This window comes from Salmo trutta, chromosome 31 (assembly GCF_901001165.1).
Source record: "Salmo trutta chromosome 31, fSalTru1.1, whole genome shotgun sequence".
Taxonomy (NCBI): Eukaryota; Metazoa; Chordata; class Actinopteri; order Salmoniformes; family Salmonidae; genus Salmo; species Salmo trutta.
In genome coordinates, this window is record NC_042987.1 from 35,319,125 (window position 1) to 35,334,993 (window position 15,869).

The following is a 15,869-nucleotide window of genomic DNA, read 5'->3' on the forward strand; positions in this document are numbered from 1 at the left end:
CTTGCCAAAACAAACGATGCCGTCAGTCAAATCTAGGCCACGACCATTGCTGACAGCAAAAAAATCTGTCATTTTAATGGAGATAAGCTGAAGTGGAACTTAATCCCACTACCACCCCCTCCCTCCAACACACACACACACACACACACACACACACACACACACACACACACACACACACACACACACACACACACACATACACACACACACACACACACACACACACACACACACACACACACATACATTACAATAATATCCTTAGCCAATCAGAGCGTTGAACCAAAGAGGGAAACATGTTGTCATGCCTGTTATCATGGATGCATTGATGAGTGAAAAATACATTTTGGAGGCCATTGTTGTGCTCTAGTGTGATCAAATTCATTTCGGGCATTACTGTCTAAGAGTCAATGTCTTGAGTGCTGTGCAAAGAAAAATACAATAACTGACTTTCAGCCCTCTGTGGAAACCTCCTCTCGCCCCAGTGAGCAGCAGCAGAAATTGGGGGCCTGAATGTCACTGATTATGGGTGTCTCAATCTCCACAGGGATAGGGAGCAAGAGGCATCTGTTCCCTTGCCAGATGAGAAATACTGAAGAACTGAACTAGACACCTCTTGAAAGTTACATGATCTTCAATATAAGAATAAGTGAAAGGATATAATCACTCTCAGACAAAGATGATTTTACACTTGTTGTAACAGTCTCTCTGTTCTCATTTTGCTTGCAAATTCCTAGGATTACAACAAGTGGCTGCCTCAGACGAGAGGCCCTGTCAGCGGCAGATCTACCTGATCCAGTCACAAACTGATCCTTCCCCCTACTACCCGATCCAGTCACAAACTGATACATCCCCCTACTACCCGATCCAGTCACAAACTGATACATCCCCCTACTACCCGATCCAGTCACAAACTGATACATCCCCCTACTACCTGATCCAGTCACAAACTGATACATCCCCCTACTACCTGATCCAGTCACAAACTGATACATCCCCCTACTACCCGATCCAGTCACAAACTGATACATCCCCCTACTACCTGATCCAGTCACAAACTGATACATCCCCCTACTACCTGATCCAGTCACAAACTGATACATCCCCCTACTACCCGATCCAGTCACAAACTGATACATCCCCCTACTACCTGATCCAGTCACAAACTGATACATCCCCCTACTACCTGATCCAGTCACAAACTGATACATCCCCCTACTCGGACTGACAGGTATAACAACAGTCCTATGCCTTACTCTTGTGAGACTGCTTAATGCTGCTTAACTGTAATATTGTATACTACAGCCTATATATACTGTATATATGTTGTATTTACTTACATAGGCCTATGTATGCTGCGATTCAGCTTTTAGATGCAAATGTGTACAATTCAAAATAAATCTTAAATAAATAAATATAATTGAAAATCCATAAATAAAGTACAAATAAAGAACAAAAAAAAAATCTCTCAGATATAGGTATCATTTGAATTCCTATGTAATAAGCATATGGGGACACCACAGACAATGTGAAAATATGCAAATATGTATACTAAAATATACATGTCAAATATACATGTCAGAGAGATCTTTGATGAAAACCTAATCCAGAGTGCTCAGGACCTCAGACTGGGGCGAAGGTTCACCTTCCAACAGGACAACAACCCTAAGCACACAGCCAAGACAACGCAGGAGTGGTTTCGGGTCAAGTCTCTGAATGTCCTTGAGTGTCGCAGCAAGAGCCTGGACTTGAACCCGATCGAACATCTCTGGAGAGACCTGAAAATAGCTGTGCAGCAACGCTCCCCATCCAACCTGACAGAGCTTGAGAGGATCTGCAGAGAAGAATGGGAGAAACTCTCCAAATACAGGTGTGCCAAGCTTGTAGTGTCATACCCAAGAAGACTCAAGGCTGTAATCGCTGCCAAAGATGCTTCAACATATTACTGAGTAAAGGGTCTGAATACTTATGTAAATGTGATATTTAAGTTTTTTATTTTAAATAAATTTGCAAAAGTTTATAAAAGCCTGTTTTTGCTTTGTCATTATGGGGTTCTGTGTGTAGATAGATGAGGAAAAAACTATTTAATGCATTTTCAAAAAAAGGCTGTAACGTAACAAAATGCGGAAAAAGTCAAGGGGTCTGAATACCTTCCGAATGACTGTATGTCTGTAGCTACACAGTACGTGGTCACTGTGGTTTTCTGTGGTGACAAAGGCAAATCGCTAAAATGGATGAACCTGAACCAACCACTGGACCTGAACCAAATCACTGGACCTGAACCAAATCCCTGGACATGAACCAAATCCCTGGACATGAACCAAATCACTGGACCTGAACCAAATCCCTGGACATGAACCAAATCACTGGACATGAACCAAATCACTGGACCTGAACCAAATCCCTGGACATGAACCAAATCCCTGGACATGAACCAAATCACTGGACATGAACCAAATCACTGGACATGAACCAAATCACTGGACCTGAACCAAATCCCTGGACATGAACCAAATCACTGGACATGAACCAAATCCCTGGACCTTAACTTCCCTGTAGCTCAGTTGGTAGAGCATGGTGTTTGCAACACCAGGGTTGTGGGTTCGATTCCCACGGGGGCCAGCACAGAAAAAAAAATGTATGAAATGAAAATGAAATGTATGCATTCACTACTGTAAGTCGCTCTGGATAAGAGCGTCTGCTAAATGACTAAAATGTAAAAATGTAAATGTAACTAAATCACTGGACCTGAACCAAATCACTGGACATGAACCAAATCCCTGGACATGAACCAAATCCCTGAACCAAATCACTGGACCTTAACTAAATCACTGGACATGAACCAAATCCCTGGACCTGAACCAAATCCCTGGACCTGAACCAAAATAATGCAGTGTGTGTTAATACGTAATAAAACTTTCCTGAACCAACACTTGACTCCTGCCCCTTCTAGCTCTGACTTTGCTGATGGCTACTTTGAGGAAAAGTGACTTACTATGCCTGTGATATGTGGTTGTCCCACCTAGCTATCTTAAGATGAATGCACTAACGGTAAGTCGCTCTGGATAAGAGCATCGGCTTAAAGCCTAAAATGTAAATGTGTAACGTTAATACCACTAAAACCCACTACCTATGAGCACTCTCCCTCTTACCTGCTAAAAAACCCTTTCAGACTTGAAATCAGTGGTGTAAAGTACTTAAGTAAAAATACTTTAAAGTACTATTTAAATCGTTTTTTGGGGGTATCTGTACTTTATTTTACTATTTATATTTTTGTCATCTTTTACTTTTACTTCACTACATCCCTAAAGAAAATAATGTACTTTTTACTCCATACATTTTCCCTGACACCTAAAAGTACTCATTACATTTTGACAGGAAAATGGTCCAATTCACACACTTATCAAGAGAACATCCCTGGTCATCCCTACTGCCTCTGATCTGAAGGACTCAATAAACACAAATGCTTCATTTGTAAATTATGTCTGAGTGTTGGAGTGTGCCAAAGGCTATCCATCAATAAAAACAAACTAGAAAATTGTGCAGTCTAGTTTGCTTAATATAAGGAATTTGAAATGGTTTATATTTTTACTTTTAATACTTAAGTACATTTAAACCCAAATACTTTTAGACTTTTACTCAAGTAGTATTTTACTGGGTGACTTTCACTTTTACTTGAGTCATTTTCTATTAAGGTATCTCTACTTTTACTCAAGTATGATAATTGAGTACTTTTTCCACCACTGCTTGAAATGACACATCTGTCTAGTGCCAGACAGACTCTCTGGGAGCTTCATGACTGGGGAGGCTGGAGCTATAACAGCACTAGTCTCTCCCAATGCCTCTCTTCCCACAGCCTACACCAATGCCTCTCTTCCCACAGCTTATACCAATGCCAGTCTCTTCCCACAGCCTATACCAATGCCTCTCTTCCCACAGCCTATACCAATGCCAGTCTCTTCCCACAGCTTATACCAATGCCAGTCTCTTCCCACAACCTATACCAATGCCAGTCTCTTCCCACAACCTATACCAATGCCTCTCTTCCCACAGCCTATACCAATGCCAGTCTCTTCCCACAGCCTATACCAATGCTGTGAGAGTTGACGGTGTCTCGGCTGAGTTGAAAATGTAGTTGATCTGCATCTGTCACTTTATATCCAGTCAATGATCTAATTTCCAGAGAACACCATGGACCCTGTTTGAATACTCTAAGACGCATCCTTCCTTCCTTCCTTCCTTCCTTCCTTCCTTCCTTCCTTCCTTCCTTCCTTCCTTCCTTCCTTCCTTCCTTCCTTTAAGTTATCACTGTTCTGACATTAGATAACTGGTGAAAGCTACTGTATGTCACAGAAAGAACATCACAGAAAGAATACTATTGGAACAGGACCCCGTGTACAGTATCCTGAACCTCATTATTCCCCTTTAGCACAACTGTTGTTTTGAGTTTTGATGCACTGCAGTATTATATTTCCATTATGTGTTTTTACAGAACATTGCCATGTTGTATTGTCATGATTCAGTAGCAGCAGCATCCTCGCAACACAGTGCAGTGTAATCTCACCATCAAGTCCACATATAGACTGAGCCCCTGCCGCTGTTGGCTATTCACGTAATGTATAAAGTATAGTGTTTGCATGTACGCACCACAGTCGCTGCTACCTTACATGCACTGTTCTGTACTTTTCAATCACTCACACTTGGATACTATTCAGTGGTTTTGGGATTGTCTCACGCTGTCTCCCCCCAGAACCTCAGAGCCAGGAGGCTGGTGTACATCTGAACTGACTGATGTAGCGTGACACAGTGGTGCGCTGTGCAGCCGAGCATAGACAGCCTAATGGCAGCTGAATGACACCATCATAAATCACAACCTCCTCTCCCCCATCACCTTGGCAACACATACAACCAGACACTAGCAGGGATACACTTTTTAAAGATTGGACGTTTTATGTTGAAGACACCTCATTATTAGGCAATTAGTAGTCTATTTTATGGTTGACAAATGGGATGGGTGGTGTAACTTTTCATATCATTAGTTTAAGAATGTTATACTCTGTGTTCAGATTATTTTTTATTTTTTTATATAGTTTCGATTTATTTGAAGAAAAGTAGCCATTTCTGCTGGTATTTCAAATACAATTAATTAACCTTACATTTATAAATTATTACAACTTCTTACAAATAGTAGTGCTATTTACAGTATAGTGTAAATATAGTGTTTTACATTTAATTCCACATTGATAAGACATTGCGTGCAAAACCAGCATGCATGAGCCCATTCTGAAACTTGCTAAAATTACATTTTGTATTTTTGGCAATTAATTGGCCACGTCTCAAGTGAACAAGGTTTGTAAACTATTCCCACGCCCAAATAGATACAAGGTTTCACGTCACGTGGCACCGCCGCTTTAAACGGTGTTGTTCCCGAGAGAAACGTCTCTTGACTGAAAGCTCATGATCGTGACAAACCTAGCTTAGCAACAAAATCAAGTGGGGAAAAATTAAAGCCATTTTCAGGTTAACTTTGACTCGCTTTGACTTGCATGCTTATTGATCGCGGATAAACTAGCTAGTTAAGAAGTAGAATTAATCATGTCAAATGTTTACAAACCGCCAAAAAGTCCGCGAAACCCAAAGTGTGCCAGATGCAGAAATCATGGATTCATTGTTCAACTCAAGGGACATTCTGGTCAATGTCAATTTCTGAAATGCAACTGTTGGAAATGTTCTTTGATTGCAGAGAGAACAAAAATAATGGCATATCAAAGACATATCAAGAAAACTAACAAAGAAGAATCAGCACTTAATTTGACTTGGTCAAGACCCGATGATACAGCGGTTAATGTCACTTTGAGCGGCCGGGAGGAAAAAGCTCATCTGTCGGACACATCTGGAGTGATGTTACCTGTCCCCGGAACACGTACAGAGACAGTCATCAAGATGCCACCACAACGCTTTGAAGAGGCAAACGGTAGGACCTATACGGAGATGGAGGTCCCTATGGCCCTGACCCACGACAAGTCTCCCAAAGACGGCCATGGTCCATGGAATAACCATGATCCGCAGAGAGGAGGTGATCATGGAGATGGTCGTTACGGGGCACCTTGGAGTGGGATTCAGGATGTCATGAGTCGAAGTAAGTAGATCATTATTTTTTTATTTATTTTTTATTGTTGTTGTTGAATAAATTCACTTTGTTAATAAACATTGCATGTGTTTTTGTAGCGCTACCTAACGTTACATTCTTGAATATTTATTTAAAAAACGATATACATTTTTTAATGTTGTTGATGAACAATAGTAAACTGGGTAGCTAGCTAACATTTCGCGCCTTTTTAATTCTCTTGTTTGGGGGGGGGATGAGTTTCAGCGTTTGTGATTATGTAGCTTTACACATAATTATGTAACTTTATGTACAACTCGCATTTACATTTACTACTTCTCCTCCACCAAGGCGGCCCACATTTCCCCAGCGACTATGTTGGCGGTCAGAGAGACGTGTACTCTGGAGAAATGGTGGCCATGCAGTTCCCGTTGAAGTTGTACTCCCGCTACCCTCATGGCTACGCGGCTTGTCCAGCCATTCTGGTGAACATGCCGCTGCCTCCACCAGGGAATGGCCCAATGGGTTTCCCTCACTTTCCACCACCTGGACCGATCCACTACCCTCCTGAGGCAGGTCCTATACACGTAAGACCAAAAAACCATTAGAATTTCAACAAAAAAAAAAAAATATATATATATATATAATGAAGTAAATGTGCTGTCAAAATGGCCTTTACAGTTGAGGACATTACAGTATGCCTATGACATGACATATTATTTTTTATATTTTTTTGCAATCCATACAATGCAATGACAGTGTATACCTATTTTTTTGGTGAAAAATAACATTGACAAAATGGAAGGATTTGCTTGTATGTGAATGTGTATGGTTTGCACCCAGGGTGGCAGAGCGCCATTCTTTGCCCCTCATCCCCCTGGCGGTGACATTCATCCAGGAAGCTACCCGGGGGAGCTGGTTCTGAGCCCGCATCCACCACCACAGCATTCTCTACCTAAGGACAGAGAACATGGAACAAGTACGTGTGTTTGTGGCTGTTGCTGGCGATCATACTGTGTTAGTGGAATGCATAATGTCACTGTCACTTCCTCTGCCACCAAGGCCTCAATGCTGCGGAGGATGTAACAACTGATAATGGCAGAACAGTGGAATATTTCCATAGTACATTAAGAGACCGGTCAAAATTGTATTATATTTCTCAGTTTTTTACAGATATTATTGGCATATATACACAGTCAAACACAATCTCAGTTCATACCATCTACCTCTTACGTTCTCTGATGGCTCCTTAGTGCCGCAGCGGTCTAAGCCACTGCATCTCAGTGCTAGAGGCGTCACTACAGACACTGGTTCAATTCCAGGCTGTATCACAACCGGCCGTGATTGGGACTCTCATAGGGCAGCGCGCAATTGGCCCAGCGTTGTCCGGGTTTGGACGGGGTAGGCCGTCGTTGTAAATAAGAATTTGTTCTTAACTGACTTGCCTAGTTAAAATAAAGGTTTAATTAAATAAATGCGTTCTCTGACCACACTTGGTATTATTAACTGAGGTAGACAACTCGATTGGCATGCTCACAATGTTGCCCTATCTTTCCTTTCTCCTACTACAGGTGGACATCCCCAAAGCAGCCAAGGGTCAGAGAGCAGCTCACTGGAAAACGCCTCCTCTTCCCAGAACACTGTGTGAGGGCGAAGGTCATGTGGTTTGGCATCCTTACACCATATATCCACTTGAGAAAAAAAAAATCATCTTTACCCTTTCTGTTGTGCAATTATACGGCACCAAAGACTTAGTTAGCTAAGTCACTGTTGACATTTTTACCATGTTACACCCTGTAGTATAGTTCATTATGCACAGGGGTTTCAATTCTCATTGTACACACAATAACAACCATTGGATAAAAGAACAACAACACAAAAATAATCTGCTATCATTTCTGGGGGGGGGGGATGAAATGTTTTACTTTTTTACAGAAGCTATTTTTGTTTAATTATTTAATTAATAATTTTTAACAGTCATATTTATAGCAGATGTGATAGTCAAATATAATCCCATATTTGTAAAAAAAAAAAAAAAGGATTTGCCTTGTCATTTTTTGTCTTGTCTTTATCAGGAACAATGTTTTTCTTCCTCATTCAGTTAATTAGTCAGTTACATTTACATTTAAGTCATTTAGCAGACGCTCTTATCCAGTTCAGCTGTATTATATTCACAGCCATGTTGCAGTGTTCATGAAATAAATATAGAACAGAAAATCAATGCTGTTGTCATTGCGTGTTCCTAAACAGCTGGTTTCATGTAAAGGCCTGTACATATAAGAAGAAGATCTCTTTGTAAAGCCTCTCCGGGTGCTTCGTGTGATTCTGTTGACTGTCAGACCAGTCAAACTCAACACGTCCAATTTCTTTGTATTACAGTGACTCTTGGACCAGGAGAAAATCTATATGGATTCAATGTTGAATGGCAAAAACAGAAACACAGTGTCATTGCTAATATCACATTTGTACATAAGGAATAGCTTATAGTTTTAAGATTACGTTAATAATTTTAGCCTGATCTTGTTGCTCTTCAGTATTTCTTAAATGTTGATCCAAATTCAGACAAGCATTACATTACACCGACCTTCACACGGGGAATATTGAATATGAGGAAGTCACAAAAAAATGAACTGATTCATTATATTTTTTTCCAGACTTCAAACAGCCAGTGGGTGGATAAGCTAATTACAACCGATATTATGCCCACATGAATATTAATACAGTCTTGTGTCACAGACGAGTGTTTGGAGTTTTAAAACACAGATCAATGGATTAATTTTGAGCATAAAATTGTCTTACAGTGTTAAGAGTAATGTGCAATCAAAAATGACTCTGATGTTGATATTAAAATGATAAGTAGTACTTGGATATTATTTAAATGCCAAAGCCAATCACATGTAGAGAATGTTCAGTATTTGGCGCCATCCAGTGGTTCAGGAATGCGCGGCATTCTCCATGGTTGCTATGGTATCGCTCCGGCTTCATGTATCCTTGGTAACCACACACACACACTAGAAGAACACTTCCGTTCTGCAAAACATGATGCACAAAAACATTTTTTTTAGAAAGACGGATTCACATCTTCTCTAAACGTTCCAACCGTGCATAACTTACTAGCTAATATTAACTTTTTTGAAAAAGTTTCAACTACGGACCAGGTTAGTGTCAACGCACGAGAGTGGGTGTCTGTATTTCTAGCCTGTTAGCTTGAATTGCAAACAGAACTAACGCTAACGTTAGCAAGCTAATTTAGCCTGGCTGTATGTTTGCTTAAGATAACTGGTTAGCTAAGTTTGTGTGCTTTGCCTTACAGAGACATTCGAACAGTTGGCTCTAAATAACGTGTTACCGGATTGAACAATGGCTTCGATTGTAGCCCAGTGTCACTACATCTTCGGTTTGCGGACAGGAGTAGTAAATAATATTTGCTACTTCGATGAACAGACTGTCATCTTCCCATGCGGAAACAACTGTGTACGCTACAACATTGACCAGAGATGGCAGAGGTTCATTCCAGGTAGTTGCTCCCAAATGATAACAGTATACATTTTAGCTAGTTATACTTATTTTCTCTTGCAGTGTACATACTTTATCATATGCGTTTACTTAGCTAGCTAAGTTTATTGGAAAAGTATGTGTTCTCAATCAACTTGTCTGGTTAACCCTCCTGTTGTGTTGGTTTCATGTTAATTAATTTTGTGTTCCCGGTCCAAAATGACCGCCCCATTATAGCTGATTAGAAATCCACAATAATACATATATTATCACCTAATGTCGTGTTAGATCTTTTAATCAACTTAAGTTCTTGTGAACATTACAAGTTTTGAACTTCTAATTTGCTATTTATTGCCTGTAGGCCTCATTGACCTGAGCTCATACAACTTGTTTTTGAGTAAAACATTTTTTGTTTTAAATCAATCAAATTATTTTGACTATCAAATACTCAGATGAAACATTTTGTGTTATTTATCACAGACTACTTTGTGTCAAAGTTTAACAAGGACTCTCTCCTCCTCACCAGTGTCATGATCAAAGATATGATCAAGAGCCTCACGTTTTTATTTTTTTATTTAACCAGGTAGGCCAGTTGAGAACAAGTTCTCAATTACAACTGCGACCTGGCCAAGATAAGGCAAAGCAGTGCGACAAAAACAACAACAAAGAGTTACCGGTACACATGAAATAAACAAACGTACAGTCAATAACACAATAGAAAAAAAGTCTATATACAGTGTGTGCAAATGGCGTGAGGAGGTAAGGCAATAAATAGGCCATAGTAGCGAAGTAATTACAATTTAGCAAATTAACACTGGAGTGATAGATGTGCAAGTAGAAATACAGGTGTGCAAAAGAGAAAAAAGTAAATAAAAACAATATGGGGATGAGGTAGGTAGATTGGATGGGCTATTTACAGATGGGCTGTGTACAGCTGCAGCGATCCATACAGTATATTGTTTGGTCATTGTGCTGCCACAGAGTGAATCGTGAGCAAGGCCTCAAAAAAGCTTTATGCGAGAAAAGTTCTCTATATTATTGAAACAATGTTGCGATTGTTTGTGAGAATGCTAACAGGTGTGGTTCCCGTGGGGGAAAGATTCTATTAGGGAAAGGTTCCCGTGGGAGTTGCCATTGAAGCCAAGAAGGGGAGTGAGGTGTGTGTGTGTGTGTGTGTTCAAACACACATGCATGTGGGGGTCTGGGAATCAATTTTATACACTAATCGTAGTCTCACCCATTCATTTCTAAAGACCGGTCATTTTTGACCGGGAACACCACAGGTGTACAAAAGTTAAATAAAACACAAACATTTTTATGAAAATCATCAAAATGATTTTTGTGTGTTCAGATGTCCAGTGTGGACAAAGTCATGGAACCTTATGACAATCAGATTAAATGAAGTACATTTTTCAGAGAGAAAACTTGTAAATCCAATTCAACTGGAACACAATATGATGGTTAAATAAAGGTATGCTTCATTAAATTAAAATTACAAACACCAAACCCTCGTATACAACATTAGGTGTTTGTCCCAAATGGCATCCTATTCCCTATGTAGTGCACTACCCCTCAATTTTTCCTCATAGGCACAGAAAAAAGTCAGGGCATGCAGGCCCTGGCCATCAGCGCCAACCGCCGCTACCTGGCCGTGTCAGAGCGTGGTGAGAAGGGCACCATCACCGTGTACGACCTGCAGCACGAGCAGAGCCGGAAGAGGAAGGTGCTCAGTGGGGGAGAGGTCCCCGTGCTGGAATTTGTCTCCATGGCCTTCTCCCCCGACTCCAAGTACCTGATAGGGCAGGCAGGAGCCCCCGACTGGACCCTGTTCTACTGGATGTGGGAGAAGCAGAAGGTCATGGCCTCAGTGAAGACGACAGGGACCACCAACCCCATAAACCAGGTGGGTGAGACAGATATAGGCAGACGAGAGGAGAGAAGAGAGGGGAGAAGAGACGGGAGAAGTGGTCCTCTACTTCATGATGGTATTTTATCCTGGTGAAATTAAAACAAAAGAAAAGTGTGACATTTTGAGGTACAGTTGTGGATGTATATATCTTATGGGCGCACGCATACACACACTGACACACACACCTATAATCGACAAACCGAAAATCAAGCATAACCAGTACTTGACTTGGGCAAGGAGCTCACCGGAGTACCGGCATCTCCGATTTACTACTGCTTGAGCTCCTGTTCCTCTCATAGAATATTTGCTCACAAGTATTGTGGAGCTCCTCCACCTAAATATAAACAGTACCAGCATCCAAAATGAGTACTGGAACCTATTTCAGTCCAAGTCAAGAACAGAGCATAAAATACTCAACCACACACACACTGAACAACTACATAGTAGACTAGTGGTTAGAGCGTTGGGCCAGTAACTGAACGGTTGCTTGATTGAATCCCCCGAGCTGACAACGTAAAAAATCTGTCGTTCTGCCCCTGAATAAGGCAGTTAACCCACTGTTCCTAGGCCATCATTGTAAATAAGAATTTGTTCTTAACTGACTTGCCTAGTTAAATAAAGGCTAAATAAAGGTAGAATAAAAAAGACCCATCTTCATCGTCTTCATCACCCCCAGGTCAGCTTTAACCCGCAGGACAACACCCAGATCTGCGTGAGCGGCAATGGGGTCTTCAAGCTCTTCCGCTATGCTGAGGGCGCCCTGAAGCAGTCCAACTTCCTTAAGCTGGAGTCCCAGAACTTCCTGTCGCACACCTGGATGTCCGAGGAGCGTGTCATAGCGGGGACAGAGACGGGCAGGCTGCTGGTGTTCGAGTCAGGTGACCTGCGCTGGGAGATGAGCGTCACCACCAAGCCTGCCACGCAGGAGGCAGACAGGTCAGACAGGATGACCGATCAATCAGTCGATCAATCAATCAAACATTTTCGTCCTTCTATCCTCCACGGTCTGCATTCCATTGACCTCTTTACTACATCTATTACAAAAAATACATGAGCCACATCAGTTAGCATCATTTGAATGAGCATTCTACATTACCATGGCAATCCAGCATCATTTTAATGAACATTCTACATTACCATGGCAATCCAGCATTATTTGAATGAACATTCTACATTACCATGGCAATCCAGCATCAGTTGATAGAACATTCCAAAATACCATGGAAATTATTGCATCACAATAACAGGAAGCCATTGCGAGTGTACCCACGAGTTTACTAGTCAAATTGCTTCCAAGCCCATTCTATTGATAACGTTGGACTGTTCTGGTTTATCAAAGTGTTATGCTATGACAACGTAGTTCTTTATTTTTTAAGCACTAGCTGCTCACTAGCATCTATTTAGAATAATGTTATTTTTCTTGTCATTTAGCAGATGACTTAGGGTTAAGTGCTTTGCTCAAGGGTACATCGACAGATTTCTTTTCACCTAGTCGGCTCGGGGATTTGAACCAGCGACCTTTCTGTTACTGGCGCAACGCTCTTAACTGCTAGGCTACCTGTCTGTAGAAATGCTTCCTGCAGGGGGAATCCTACCACACTTACCCCATTGACAATTGGACTGTCTGATCCTAATCATAAACGGATGTAATTCTTAAATGGATAACAAATGACTGTCCTTTCACGGCACAGACAACTAGAGAGGAGAAAGCCAGAGGAGGCCAAGTCAGAGGGGGCAGCCCCAGCCCGTATGCCCAGAGTCACAGCCATCACGTCCTACTCTAAGGGCTTTGCCTGCTCCGCCGGCCCAGGGACCGTGTGTCTGTTTGAGAAGACAGAGGAGAAGGACAACTACAGAAAGACTAGGGAGATCAGGGTAATGTCAATGTTTGGATGAATGACAACTTGACTTCTAAAATAACAAAACAGGAGGTGGTAGTGGTGGTCTCATTCATTTGAAATGTGTGTGTGTGTGTGTGTGTGTGTGTGTCAGATCCCTGCAGACCCATGCAGCAACGAGCCGAGTCATGCGGAGCAGCAGGAGATGGTCACGCTGTGTATCAGTCCGTCAGAGGAGACCCTGGTCACCAGTACAGACCGTGGTCAGCTCTACAGCATCACCCTGTCCTCTGCTGAGATGAGCAAGGTGAGCAGTGATATAGTGAAAATATAGGCCTATATGTATAGTACAGGGGGGCTGGAGACCCCTTTTGTTTCAGAACATTGATCAGTAACCCAATTCATCAGGAACCCAACTCATAATCATAACTCAAGTGAGATCAAAATAGCATACAAGGAGTTTTATTATGACTTTGGCAGTGCATCGCCAGACGAACCAAGTCTCTGGGAAGGAACATTTTAAAGAACCTCCTCTTGGCATCAGAGAGAACATTTTGCAGTTTTCAAGCTAATTTCCTGTAATTCTGCCAAAAAATTTCATGGAGAAGAGAGAACATTTAGCAGTTTTCATTCTAATTTCCTGTAATTCTACAAATTTTGTCAATTGGAAGAGAGAACATTAATTTCCTGTAATTCTACACATTTTGTCATGGGGAAGAGAGAGAACTCTGCAGTTTTAAAGCTTAAATTACAGTGCATTTATGTTTTACATTTTTTTAAGTATTTATGTAACTGTCCAGTGTTTACACATTTCTATGAAATATGACCTATAATTAATGACAATATGATTTTTTTTTAAATTAAGTATGTTAAAAAACTACTTTTCTGTGTTGGAATGGTGTGGGTGTACTTCAACAACAGAATGGTCTGGGGGTATACTGGTCATAAAAAATATTCATGCGAGTAGACTGCTGATTGGCCAGCTCAGCCAAGGCAGTATGAAATCCTAGCAAGCATTTTTTAAATGGTCTGTTTGAGATACAAGTTTGAGGCAAAGGAGGCTGGTGGGAGGAGCGATAGGAGGACAGGCTCATAGTAATGGCTGGAAGGAAATGAATGCAACAGTATGAAACATATAGAAACTCTGTTACATTTATTCCATTCCAGCTATTATAATGAGCCCAACCTCCTAAAGCTCCTTCTCTGCCTCCAACTTGTATCTCAAACAGACCTATTTTTTATTTTTTTTATTTTGAGATCTGGCTGCAGACCCCACTTTGAGAACCTCTGGTATATGATATAGACCATATGGATGTGTGCAAGGTGAACAGCTGCTATGGCATTCTATGCTAAAGCATGCTGAGCTTGCAGTCAGCAGGATTAGGTCCAGGTTAGGTTAGGTCCAGGTTAGGTTAGGTCCAGGTTAGGTTAGGTCCAGGTTAGATTAGGTCCAGGTTAGATTAGGTCCAGGTTAGATTAGGTCCAGGTTAGGTCCAGGTTAGGTTAGGTCCAGGTTAGGTTAGGTCCAGGTTAGGTCCAGGTTAGGTTAGGTCCAGGTTAGATTAGGTCCAGGTTAGGTTAGGTCCAGGTTAGGTTAGGTCCAGGTTAGGTTAGGTCCAGGTTAGATTAGGTCCAGGTTAGGTCCAGGTTAGGTTAGGTCCAGGTTAGGTTAGGTCCAGGTCTGGTTAGGTCCAGGTTAGGTTAGGTCCAGGTTAGATTAGGTCCAGGTTAGGTTAGGTCCAGGTTAGGTCCAGGTTAGGTCCAGGTTAGGTCCAGGTTAGGTCCAGGTTAGGTCCAGGTTAGGTCCAGGTTAGGTCCAGGTTAGGTTAGGTCCAAATGCTCCTTTTCTTTATTTTGTTCTTCTATCCTTCCTACTGTCATTCCTTCCTTCCAATCCAGAGGAATATAGTTGAGAGCCTGAGACTGAGTGTGGATATGTCTAGGTGAGGTATATTGACCATATTGGTCTCCCTTTAGACAATCCTTTCACCCGTAATGGGCACTTGTACACTCCTCCCCTTTCCATTTCAAATAATTGGATTGGTGCATGAAAGTAAGTTAACAAGTGCACACTTTGAGCAGAAGAGTAGAGAATTGGGACGTTGAAAGGCTTGTGTGCCTCTTGCGCTAAGCTCAATTTCTCTGTGTTGTCCACCAGGGGGAGCAAGCCCACTTTGAGTTCCTGTCCCACTCGTTTCACTCCAACATCATCACAGGTCTGTCCATCTGCATCCGCAAGCCCCTCATCGCCACATGCTCCCTGGACCACTCTGTACGCATCTGGAACTTTGAGACCAAGTAAGAGATTCTCTTTGCTTTTCAATGGGAAAAATTTACATGGGAATTTTCAGTTCACTTCCTGAATTGACTGAATTGAAATGGAATCGACCACCAACTGTGTTCTCCATTAGTGTACGTCTATTGTCTCTAGATGATATATTTCAGCGTTTTTTATTCCATTCTATTCATATTGTGGGACAAAACTTGAGAATAGGGTGACCATATGTCCCGGATTTTG

At 41.5% G+C, this 15,869-nt stretch overlaps 2 protein-coding genes across 3 annotated transcripts in view; both read left to right on the forward strand.

The window, feature by feature from the left end:
- Positions 1–5,275: 5,275 nt before the first annotated feature.
- LOC115170103 (doublesex- and mab-3-related transcription factor B1) lies at positions 5,276–8,330 on the forward strand. The gene is made up of 4 exons (XM_029726395.1): positions 5,276–6,142; positions 6,461–6,696; positions 6,953–7,088; positions 7,681–8,330. Exons 1-4 carry the CDS (start codon positions 5,599–5,601, stop codon positions 7,755–7,757), a joined length of 993 nt encoding a protein of 330 aa, XP_029582255.1. The 5' UTR covers positions 5,276–5,598; the 3' UTR covers positions 7,758–8,330.
- Positions 8,331–9,130: 800 nt separating this feature from the next.
- Positions 9,131–15,869, forward strand: part of cfap57 (cilia and flagella associated protein 57) — a 29,096-nt gene continuing 22,357 nt past the window's right edge. For both annotated transcript variants that reach the window (XR_003870970.1, XM_029726396.1), the window contains exons 1-7: positions 9,131–9,267; positions 9,423–9,626; positions 11,194–11,507; positions 12,190–12,449; positions 13,205–13,388; positions 13,506–13,658; positions 15,510–15,649. Coding sequence is in view for 1 of the 2 variants with exons in the window: in XM_029726396.1 (XP_029582256.1) it covers positions 9,470–9,626; positions 11,194–11,507; positions 12,190–12,449; positions 13,205–13,388; positions 13,506–13,658; positions 15,510–15,649 (1,208 nt within the window). In the remaining variant the exon portion in view is untranslated. The remainder of the gene's footprint in view (positions 9,268–9,422; positions 9,627–11,193; positions 11,508–12,189; positions 12,450–13,204; positions 13,389–13,505; positions 13,659–15,509; positions 15,650–15,869) is intronic.